We start from the raw sequence: 13035 nt of genomic DNA on the forward strand, positions 1-13035 counted from the left end.
TTTACAGAGGAAATACATAAATCAACTAAGTGAGAATATACTGGGTTATTTAGCACATTTGAAAAATGGGATTTTTCTTCTACCATGATTATGAGAACATACGTAAATGAGAAATTAAAAGAACAAATTGATCTTATTTGGAAAAACCTACTTTAAATGGGAGATTTCTGACAATTGAGAGCTGTTTATTTTCATGAGAATAAGTTTTAGGAGTACTTACATCTCATTCTACTAACAGAGTACTAGTTATCTTAATAAAACCTTTTACCTGCCAAAAGAAAATTAGTGTTGATAAGGGTTTTTTCTTCTAAGTTCAGAAACAGGGAGGCAGAAGCACAATACACATTAATGTATCAACTCATAGGCAAGCTGCAGCAGCAATACATTTCTGTTTTTATGATACAGACCATCCAGACTAAAAAGCCTGAAACAAAATACTTGACGAAAAGTACTGACATCTACCTATCTGGTTTATTGCTGAGTTCTGACCACTTCTCTTTAATACCCAGCTCAAGAGCAGTTATTATCATCATCATCCCTGCTGAGAATCAGCACCTGAACCTCCTGTGAAAGTATTCAGTATTTGACATTTGCTGTTAACAACAAAGGAACATTAATCCCCTTCCTTGTGACTGTTAAATACAATACTGAAAATTTGTGACCATGTGTTTTCAAAGTAATATTTTTAAAAATCTGCTCCGAGAAAAAAATTCACTCTGAGATGCTGTCTAGCTTCTGTTTCCTATCTGATTTCTCAGATTAGGCTTTAAAAGCACTTGTTTTAAACCCCAAGATTTTGGAATTTCTCGTCTATTCCTCAGTGTAATGACATGGCACTGACAGCTGCTATTCTATTCCAGGTACTGTAGAACAGATTTTATTTTAGAATTGGCAAGAAGTTAGTATAAAAGGCAAAAATGGAGAACAAACCTTTTTTTTAAAAAAACAGGTAAGGGAAAAAAAAAGATATGTTTTTAAAATTTTCAGGGAACAATTTTATAAGCAGAAATGACTGAAAAAGTGTTTCAGAATGGAGAATGACAAAGTGTTTCAGAACAGAGAATGGAAGTACTTGAAAATTAATTAATATTTCTTAGTAAATTCAAGTGAAATGAGCAAAAATATTACAGATACATTCTCTCTTCTATTTTAGTGAGATTCATCATCTAATCCATAGATAATTCACAAAATGACCTGCACTGAACAATTATATAAAAATTATATTTGAAATAAATTTGGAAGCAATGTTTTATCTCTCAAAGAACCTATCCTGATAAATAATTCAGAAGTGTCAGGAATATGTATCTACCTCTGATTTTTGCTACTGTAAAAAATAGCTGCCTGGACACCTTAAAAACAAATGAGCACCTTTGAAGTCTTGATAGGAATAGAAGAGACAAGAATGCCCTGACTGCTGTTCATGTCCCTTGTTTTAGATGCAAACATCACTGTGAGAAAATCAGGGTACTGCCCATACTGTGTATTCTGAGGTAAAAACTTGAGGCACTGCATCTTTTTCATATGAGCAACAAAACTTCTGCCTCTAATGGAAAACTACTTAGGTTATAGGCTAAGTGAGCATGAAGGTGGCAATAAAAATAAATCTGCTATGTATTTCATGCCAAAGTATTAACTTTGCTTCATTTATCACATTCTGGCATACTTTTAGTCAGGCCTATACTACCAATAATTTGTCAGTCATCATAGGTTACTTCAGAAACATTTTGTAAACTGTGTATATAGTACAAAAGCATTCTCCAGTTACTGTTTACTTAGGTGTCACATGCAGTATTCTTTGTCAGATTTCAGTGAAAAAAAGTCTGTGATTATATTCATTTACAGGCTTAATATTAACTGATTGCATTCATAAAGTAAGAGGATAAATCCACACTAGCTCCAAAATTGTATCTAATATCACATAAGCTGTATAAAGTGTCCCATACAATTATTGCTAAAAAGACAGACCAGAAAAGTATTTCATACAATCATAGAATTCTTACAGTTGGAACAAACTTCAAAAATAATCAAGTCCAACCATTAACCTAACACCACCAATTTCACCACTAAACCACATCCCTAGGTGACATGGGATCCAGGGATTGTGACTCAAGTACTTCCCTGGGAAGCCACTGCTTGTTTCAACATTTGACAACTTTTACTATGAGAAAATTTTTCCTGATACCAAAACTAAACATGCCCAGGTACAACTTGAGGCCATTTCCTCTTAGGAGAAAAGACCAACTCCCATCTTGCTACAACCTCCTTTCAGTTGAAAGCCTGAGCTGTCTTTTCTCCAAGCTAAACACCCCCATATCCCTCAGTCATTCCTCATAAAACAGGACTGGCCCCAAATCTGAGCCCTGGGGAGCATCCCTGGTGTTTGTCTGGCAGCTGGATATGACTCCACTCCCTGGCACAGCCAGTTTTTACCCAGCAAAGAGCACACCCATCCAAGCCATGAGCAGCTGGTTACTCGAGGAGAATGCTGTGGAAGTTCTCTTCCCACAATCCAGGAACATCCTAGACTGCTTCTTCTCTGCTGTTTCTGCATTTCCAGAGGACATCTGGTAAGCTGAAGTTCCCCACAAGAAAAAGGACTAGTGACTATGAAATTTCACCCATTTGCTTATAGAATATTTCATCTTTCTCTTAATCCTGGTGGGAGCTCTATAACAGACTCCCACCAGAATATCTGCCTTGCCTGATTTTTAACCATAAACACTCCACCCTGTTGTCACTAGTATCAAGCTCTAGACAGTCAAAACACTCCCTTCCATACAGAGCTGCCAGACCACCTCTCCTCTGCCTGTCTCTCCTGAGGAATTTATCCACTGCACATTCCAGGCATGCAAGTCATCCGTATCTCTGTGATGGAGGCTGTGCCATGGTTTTCCAGCTGCCCAGTGGGTTCCAGCTCCTGCTCTTGGCTGTCTCTGCTGTGTGCACTGGTGCAGGTGGACTTCAGCTATTGATCCCCCCACCTTTCTGCAGGGAGACCCCCTAACTCCTGTATGACCATTCTCAGGTGCTTCCACGGTGTTTTACTCATCAATAACTCTTGTCTCTGCAGCCACATGGATCTCCAGCCCCTGCCTCCACCGAGCTCTCAGACCAAAGGACCTCACTAGCACACAGTCCCCCAAACATGCAGTCCCCAGGCTTATCTCAAGCGAGCCTGGTTTTATATCTTTCTCCCTTCAAATGCAGTTTACTAAACCCTGATAACTCCTGTGCAAAGATCCTTTTCCCTCTTTGGGACAGGTGTACCCCATCTGTCACCAGCAGGCTTGGTGTCATGTAAACAGACCCACAATTATAATTAACACAGCTGAGAGTTTGTATCACTAGATGTATGAAAGCAGAAAGTGAAATTAATTTTCATCTCCCTCATATGGTTACTTAACAAACCAGGCCTCAGGAGGACACATGATGCATTTCAACTAGGAAAAAAAAAGAAGCAGCACATAATTACACAACTCCTTGGAGTAACGGGTTTATATCCTTGAAAATTCTCCAGAAAGTATTCTAACCGTGTGAATCAACTCAACTATTACACTGCTGTCAGTTCAGACAAATGATGCATGCAAATACATGCTTGTACAAACAAACAGGGTGTTTATAATGCAACATTTTAATATAATTACATCATCAGGTAATTAGAATGTGCAGTTATATAAGTCTCACCTTTCTCCTCCTGCTACTGAATGAACCGCTAACTACTAAGGAAAGATTAATCTTTATTAGTGACAATTCAGTTAATGGTTTCTGAACATGAAAAGGAAAACAAATGCCTAAAACATGAGATTTTCCTAGACAAGCAACTGCTGCTCTATAAAAAGTTTCTGTACAGCATCATTATTGTCCTAATTGTTTAAAGAAATATGATAAAGTTTGAAAGTGTAAAGCAGAAAACCGATAGATCACTAAAAGTGAGATAAACATCTACAGTGACAAGGATGTAAAGCTACTACTGAGCTCAGAAACTTAGGTTTTTTATTATTGTGTAGAAAATTATTTATCAAAATACTGGTTTACACCTAGTGGTTAAAAATACCAGATTAAAACAGAATTGTAACATTTCAAGGGTCCCTTGTGACTATTTTTACACTATCCAATTCTATGGAACTGCATGAAAAGCAAGACACCGACTGCAAATCTAAATCCATTTGCTATATTTGACCTTAAGTTCTTTGCATTCTAATAAACTCAGGGAGTCAAAGTTACTTTAATCTTTAATAACTGATCTTTAATCAGAAAGCACCATTTTATATTACCTCCTAGGAACTGAATTCAGCCTGGTTGGTAAGAAAAAAAAAAAAAAAAAAAAAGAAAGACTTCATATGGGTAAAAAAACCCGTATGTTGGAAAATTCTAATCCTAAATGAAAACATTTAGGATTTTTTTCTATGCTGGGGCAAGGCTTGCACACAAGGCTTGCATACTTTTACTATACATACTGAATGATAATAAACCATATTGAGGACATGGATTGTAAGGAATGTGTCTGTTTTAATACATGTGCAGTTTACATAGTGAGTTTCTTGGAATACAGTCATTGCCTGATATGTTATGTAGGGTGAGTATATTTCTGACCCACATACAGAGTCAAAAAATGAAGGCTTATCACTATTTATGTTTTATGTGACTGATTGTATGGATTAGTGAGCAATAACTCCTTTCCACATAAATACATACTTCTGAGACTTCTATGACTTAGTAAAGCTCCTTTTTGTCTGAATCTTTTATATGCATAAACTGTGTGCAAACTACACATTTATGTCATGTTCTTGCTTTTCATCTTTATACATCAAAGTGAATTGTGAAAGAGAACTGCCACAAGCAGGGTGTGAAGCCAGAAAGAATCAATGCAGCAATACCTGAGAAACAGAATGAAAAGCCATACTCTCTTTACTGATCATTCTGCTGGCACCATAAAATTGTTCTGTTGATAAAATTGTGCTCCATTACCCATTTTTAGCAAATGGATAGACAATATCTCAATGTTATCAGGAAACTGTGCCTGTTTGAACAAAAAGCTTTCACAATAAAGACTTGATAGAGAGCACTGGGTTATGACTACTGCACATATTACTCATCATAATAAGCAAATTTATTTTTCAGCTAAGAATTCTTGAACTATTATATGAATTTAATCCTCTTTTTTTTAAAAATCACTTATAACTAAATTTTTCACAGTATGTTTTTCATCAATAAATAAACTAAGGCATAGAGTATCTAGTGCTTTAAATCTCCAGTTTTGAACTTCCTGTCAAAATCAAAATCTTGCACTCTGAGTGAATACGAGAAATTTCTTCACTGAAAAGGTCACTGAGCTTTGGAAGAGGCTGCCCAGGGCAGTGGCTGAGTCAGCATCCCTGGAGCTACTAAAAGATGTGTAGATGTGACACTTGAGGACATGGTTTAGTGATGGTCTTGGCAGTTCTTGGTTAATGGTTGACTTGATGACCTTAAAGGTCCTTCCAACCTAAACTCTTACATGATTCTATCAATACTGAATAAATGGTACTGCCTTCCAAACAGCCAATCGACCTCATATGTAAGAAATTTAGGACCTCAAGCAGACATATCTGTATTCCTCTCAGTAACTGTAGTGAAGAAAATACAGTGGAAGTATAACAACATAGTTCAACAGCACCATCTCAACTAATTAATTTTCTTTCTCCTCAGGATTCTCTGGAACACTAAATACAATATTATCTCTCTTTAAGATTTTTTTCCCCCAGAGGAAAATAACTGTATGAGAACTGTCCAGGCATTTCCTATGAAAATTTGCATCATTATCTCTTTTTATTACTGCAACAGAGCATGTTGACAATAGTCTACCAAATTACCATTTCTCATGTATTTGAAAGCAATGGAGAAAAACTAATTCAGTTAAGCTACAAAGAAAAAACTTGGTGCAAATTATATAACTTCTATAAATATCAGATATGCTTGATAAACTCTCATGTTTGTCAAATGCCTCTATATTGAAGTGCTTGGCTTACCTGCCACTGTTTCATGAGGTCCCGAACCATTTTGGCATCCTCTAGTGTCTTTTCTTTGTGTGTAGCATCCTGCAGGACATTTGCAGTTGTTTCAGCTTCTGTAAGCCAAGCAAGGAACTTTTCGAGATCCAGGTAGAATTGCTGCAACATTCTTAGGGCTGATTCCAGAGCTGCTTCACGTTCACTAACCCTGCACAAGCACAAATAATCAAATACAGCACTCTTTGGAAGAAAACAAACCTAAACCATTAAATCAAAATATAACAAAGACACACTAAATATTTTTCATGTACCAGTCAAGGTAAGTTTGCCAACACATTAGCTACAGAACTTGCAGTATATGTTTGCCAGGTAGGGTTCTTTTTTTATATTTTCACCTGAGAGGTAGTAAGTGGAATCCATCTGATACAAAATTAAGTAAAAGCAGTTCTTTCAAAGTACTATGTCTAAAATATGCACAATTGAAAATCAGAAATGATTCCCTGGTTTTGTTTTAACAAAAGATCATTTTCTTACACTACAGCAGAATTACTTGTTTATTTTTAGAAATCACAAAATAGTTCCTGGCTTCTGCAAAATATGATAAATTGATAAATTTAATGGTTAATTTTTATGTCTTGAAACATTCGGAGATTGTGTTCAACACTTTAAATCATTATAACACTAAAGTTTGTGGTGGGCTTTGTGGTTTCTTTGTTTTTTTTTAAATTTATTATTTTATTTTCAATTTCAATGTGATAAATTACAAAGATGATCCCTATCAGTTACAGGATAAAATACAATTTGTAAACACAAAGGCTACCTTATCCATGGGGAAGGTCTAACTCAGATTAGGAAAGAACACTAAAGATTTCAGCAACACTGGTGCTGAAAAAGACATTAAAGCAGATCTGTGTTATATCATCATTCATGTACAATGTAGGTGTCCATGTATTCACTGATTTTTTTGCTTTGAACTTAAGCAAAGTATGGATTTAGAAACATGAGCAGCTGAGTATTACATTGTTTATTAACACAAATCTGTCAGGGTTATTACCTATTGTATTATGTGGATATTTGTTTAACATCAACATGATACCTAAATAATTTTTTAAGCTCTGAAAATATTTAGTAAGGTCATTTGGCAGTGTGAATTACTTCAAGTTGAATGAATGCACTTTGGTGCACACCTATGTTCAGCCTACACATCTGTGGTGGTCTTCACATAACTCAAGAGATTTCCTGTCTAGATATTTAGGGAGAGACTAAGACACTGGATTCTAGCAGACATTTATCAAGTTGTAATTAATCAGAGGATGTAATGAAATTTTCAGGTGCTGATCTCTCTTTCTAATCCTGTTTCCTGTCATGAAGTGGTTGTACTCCCTGTTAAGTAATGATATCACCCTAAACCCCAGTTCACTAGTGGAAGAGAGAGAAGAAAACAAATACCTACCACAACAAGTTTTGTAAAGTGGCACTGACTTAACATGTTTTTTGACAAGCATATAGTTAAATTGCAGCAGAGTATAGTAAGAACAGAAAAAGTCAGTCAGAGTACAGGCAAGGACAACCATTACAGGAAAAAAAATATCCTCCCTGAGAGACTAATGTCACAAGAACTGCCATATTTCTATTATATTTTTAATCTTTTGACATCTTATTTGTTTTTCCCAACCATTTTGTTAAAAAAAAAGGCTTATTTTTCATTCAAAACCTGAGAAAACTATTGAATGCCTCACCATAAACTCATCCATCAACTTTTTTTAAAGTTTAAAAATGGACTGGATTTTCACCTCAGTTGCACCTGTTGCCACTACAAGAACTCTCCACATCATGGCACTGCTTATCCTGCAGCATTAGAATGTGTCCCCAGGGGGCTGTCAGGAGGAAACACTCAAATACAGAATAGTGAACATGATCTTTTTCCCAGCTTTATTCTATGTGGGCATAAACATGGCTTGTGGTTAGGCTACTCTTCAAATTTAAAATAAGTGCAATGAAAGAATTTGTTGTTCTTTTTTAAACTAAAGAATAATTAGGTAGAAATTGCACCTAAATATACTAGCAATATGCATTGAAAGATAAGACAGAGAAAATCTTTTACCTGGAAAAGCCTATATTGACCTATTTACCACTTTTAGCTCAAAACCAGCATTACATTTATTCAACACAACTTGGAAATGGAATACAATTGCATAAACTAAATGTATTTTTTCCAGTTCTCCAGAGCACAATTATAAGATGTGCTTTATAGCATTATTCTAATTCAATTTACAGTGTGCAGGATGGTAGTTAATAACCTTTGCAGAATTACATAAAACATTTTTTTCCATGCAGTTCTTTCATAGAATGAAAGGCAATTTTTTTACTACTGTACACCTGGATTCCTATAAATACCTAGCAATACTCTAATAATAACATTCTGCAAACACACAGTGAGATTTAAAGAAATAAATAAAACTCAAGCACAGATATGAAAAAGATATTCAAAGGGAGAGCAATCCAAAGGATTACTCAAAGTCAGAATTTGTGTTTTAGAGAAACTCTCAGCTTCCTGAAAAAATATGGCATTTTATTGATCTGGGCAAAGAATGAAGTTTTTATCATGAAAAATCTTCTATGATGCACAGAAATTTTATGGCACATAATTCTTCAGTCCTCAGAAATGTGTTTCTTATCTATAAGCATACTAATACATCCACCAGAAAATATGTAGTACTTTGCACTTTAAATTAGGGTACAGCTAACATGCAATAAACATTGAGGTACATTGACTGTTCTGCAGCATCTCAATAAACTTCACTCTACTTGGCTTTCTCACTACAAAAGTATGAATTTAGAATAAGAAAAGAAGGTCTAAACATGAAGAATAAAACTGAGCATCAAACCCAGCACATGCTAATTTGTACAGAATCATAGGGGTTAAAGAAATACATATATGGAACAAGACACTACACAAACCAAAATAAAGATGTTTTCTCTTTAGTCTGCATTATCCAGGTATGTTTAATTTCATAGTGAGTGCAAACAGCAAGAAAATAACGTGAAGTAATCAGAACTATGTTTTAGTGTAAATGGAAGACTACACATTACAAACACTACTACAAATACTCCTAAAAATACTAAAAGATAATAACAGTATTTAAAAAAATATTTTAATTGAATAATCATGATTTAATCTGTTACACTATGATATAAGAATAATTACAGAGTGTATAACCAAAAAATTCTTATTCAAGGAAGATTCCTAAAGGGAGGACTCATCTTCTTTTCATCTAGACACCTAGAGGACAGGCAAACTGCACTCCCTCTGTAAATCATGGACACAGCATTTCTGGAATTCTGTTTCTCCTCCCTTGCCTATACATATCTGTTATACCACAACAAGGTCAGAGTAAACTATTTCTCCTGTAACCTATAACTTAGAAAATTTTGATTTTATACAAGCCTTCATTTGTTTTTTTATGTCTAAAAGCAGGCAAGCTGGTCCTCAACCATCCCTGCAAATTTGATTTTTAAGAACTAGTGGCATCATTGACAATGGACTCACCAACTCTAGTTGTCACATGAGCTTTGTTGCAGGATAGAAGTTCTGATGCTCTTTTAAGTACGTGTCAGCTGAAGGCTTTGAGTTGAGGGGATAATGTCAGAGGATGTGAGTCAAGCAATGTGTGAACATTTATACTGCCAGGAAGATGTTTTTGAAGGATTTTTTAAAAATCCACAAAAAAGGAAATTTACCAGCCTCTGTTTCAGGCCATTGGTATCGTGCTGAGAACTTTTAAAGCTAATAGCAATATCCAAATATATGTATGAAGAAAATATGGCGAAATTAAGTTATCTTTTCAGAATGTTCTGTGATTCTGTGATTGAAATTATCGCAGGAGTGCTTCATTCAGCTCTACCCAATCCCATACAACATAAGGAATTCAGTGTTTGCAGAGGCTCTGCAAGTGTGAATATCAGATTTTTCTTCAACTGTAGTGTTTGCTACATAATTTGGAATGAATCATTCACGTTTTATGAGTGTGTATTTTAAATTGCAATGCTTATTCACAGTATGAGATACATTGTGAAGGTCAGTGTGTGAATAATGCCTTGAGATGCTCAGAAAACAGCACAGGCAGTAAGTACAGAGCACAAACTAACACATTTCTGTTCCCCAGGTATTTCTTTAAAAACAATAAAAGTAAAGCAACTCTGTATCATTCAGTGTTCAATAGATCACTAAATCACATTTCTATCTGCAGACTGCAGTGAACTAAAGTTATCTCACTGAGATATAAAATAAAATATCCTGGACTACTGTCTGACAAAGCATCAGGAAATGGTTCTATTCTATAGTTCATGTGGTTCTCTATAATTGTATTTTCTCTTTTCTAATACTACAGTTCCATATAATTAAAAAAATGAATTAAAAAGTTACCTGAATTTCCTATATTCTGCCGACTATCACAGAAAATTTGAACATTCATGTTCCTGTTAATGCTGGAAAAAGTTTGCACCTTTTTCATGAGTTTTATATCCCTTCTACCAATGTAAAAAAGCAACAATTGCCAAAATTTATTGGAATATTTAATTTTTACTACTAAATAAATTGAAGTTCTCACTGGTAACTTTTCTTCAGCTGCTTTAACTCGGACTGATAAAGAACTTATCAAAGCAGCAGAATAATTTAACCTCAGATAAAGCTGGAACACAAAGAGATGTCAGATATGAAAATTAAATTATTAAAATAACTATTATTGATAAAATTTTGAAATGCAAGTTCAAAATAAATCATATTCATTAATTTTGGGACTACTGGTTAGAGGAAGTTTCTTTCAGAATCTAGGTGCTATATTCTATAGAGACAGTTAAAGTTATTAATACATGCTAGTAAAGTGATGAATGTGCAGATTAACTCTGGAATGCTTGATACAACATTCAGTGGAGAAAACTACATTGGGACAGCATTTTAACTACTTCTTTCCTGTATTATCCTGGATATCAACTAGTTTAACACCACAGGAAGGGACACTTAGGATTTTTCCAGTAGCACTTCTGCATAAATGTGCCTTTTTAGTTTGACTATCTGAACAGAGGTACTAGGTTTTGTAGGTGTGGATATAAATTTTTTGAGTGAACTTTATATATGCAAACTTATGTTCTACTGTCACTATTTTGTCTGGCTTGCTGGAAAATGTTCTTAACCAAATTAATCTTACAATACTGGAGATTGCTCAACTGTGTGCAACTCTACCTCTAAAATAATTTTGTTGTAAATGGCCAGAAAGCCTCAAATTGTAACCAAACAAAGCTACAACATCAGCATCCAACCACTTGAGATCAGCGTTCACATATAGCTGACAAATATCCACAGCCTCTTATCCTCTCATTACTCTGAGTGAGGAACCAGGAAAGCTTTGGTGTGCTGGAACAGAATTTTGTACTCTAAAGACAGGCTTGGGAATTGGCTGGGTATCAGTCAGCAGGTGGTGAGAAATTGCTTTGTGCATCACTTGGCTCTCTTGGGTTCTGTTACTTTCTCTCCCTCTCCAATATTAATTGTAAAGCTACAATTATTATTAACAGTAATATTAGTAGCATATTTAGTATACTTCCAACACCCCAACTCTCCATCTGCCCCAATAATTAAATTGTTCTTATTCAACCCAGGAGAACTAGCTTTTCTTTCTAATTCTTCTCCTTGCCATGGGGAAATGAACAAGCAGTTGATGGTACTGAGTTGCTGGCTGGGGTTGAACCTCGACAGTACAGTATTTCTCTCTGCCTTACATTAATTTCTCAACAACTTGATCTACTGCCTGAGAGCTGACTTGGTGTCTTCAGATGAGCTGAAGGGCATCTCTGCTCTGGCTTCACATCCATATTTATAACAAACGAATAACCAGTGATATAATTTTAAATTCCAGATGTAATTTGGCATACAGAGAGATTAAGTGCAACAGCTGGTCCAAAATAAACACACAAAGGCAGCTCTCTGCTGATTCTCTTTTCTTCTGCAGGAAGGAAGAGCAAAAGCCCTCAATGTTCCCATGCTCTGATTGGAACTCAGAATGTCTTATGGGCAAAATCATGCTCTTTCCCTGGCAATCAGAGTTTCATAAATGATGACACTTTCTTCAGATACAAAACTTAGAACATTCTAAAACATCTCCTGATCATAGTGGTAAGCCCACAGACTGTCTTTGCTTAAAAATCTGTTGAGACAAAGGGGGAAATACTTCAATGAACAGTTACTCACTCTACTAAACAAGATGCAAATTGTTTTTCCTGAACAGCTTTCATATTATAAATCTCTTCAATACAAGAAAATATGTTTCTGGTGTTTCCATACTTAGGAAAATGGATGCAGCAAGAGACAGGAAATTATTTCTTTTGTTACTATTCATTGACTGGCTTGTTTCTAGTCTTATACCTTTCACAGACCTTCTTGAAATAAACAGGACTAGTATGAAAATAAAAAAATCATCAACCTTTCTCACAGCATTTTCCTCTGAACTGCTTTCTTTGTACTAAAGATACTAAATCAATTTGAAGACATATTTTTGTGTTTAGGTTGTTTGTCCCATCATTTCTTTTTAAAGCACAATAGATATTGAATAGCAAAAAGAGAAAAAACCCATCCCAAAACCTGTATTTATCCATAAAGTTTCAGATTAGCCTTGGATAATAATCCCCCATGTATACTACATCATTTTTCATGAAGAGTTTTAGAAAAGTTGCTAAATACAAAGGAATTTTAACCCCCTGGGAAGCAAAATCATATCTATGGACTTCTGTATAGGACCTTTAAACAAACCCTTTAAAATTAAGCACCTGACATCATCAGTACAAAAGGATCTGTGTCATCCTGTAGGATAACTTCTCATCAGCCTTTTTCTGTCTCTTCTTATACTCTATTCACTTATGGGATCCTACATTCCCAAAATGCATGGGTTAAAAAAGAGACAGAGTTAGAGGAAATGTGTATTAACAGAATTTTCTTGCCCCCATCACTTTTGTCTCTTTTTCCCTTAGCATAGGTTAAGAATATATAAAA

General features: G+C 35.2%; 1 protein-coding gene across 3 annotated transcripts in view; it reads right to left on the reverse strand.

The window, feature by feature from the left end:
* Positions 1 to 13035, reverse strand: part of DMD (dystrophin) — a 1135346-nt gene that overhangs the window by 227889 nt on the left and 894422 nt on the right. For all 3 annotated transcript variants that reach the window (XM_056512754.1, XM_056512922.1, XM_056512842.1), the window contains one exon: positions 6009 to 6198. In XM_056512754.1, coding sequence (XP_056368729.1) covers positions 6009 to 6198 — 190 coding nt within the window. The remainder of the gene's footprint in view (positions 1 to 6008; positions 6199 to 13035) is intronic.

The sequence above is a fragment of the Oenanthe melanoleuca genome, chromosome 1 (genome assembly GCF_029582105.1).
Source record: "Oenanthe melanoleuca isolate GR-GAL-2019-014 chromosome 1, OMel1.0, whole genome shotgun sequence".
NCBI lineage: Eukaryota > Metazoa > Chordata > Aves > Passeriformes > Muscicapidae > Oenanthe > Oenanthe melanoleuca.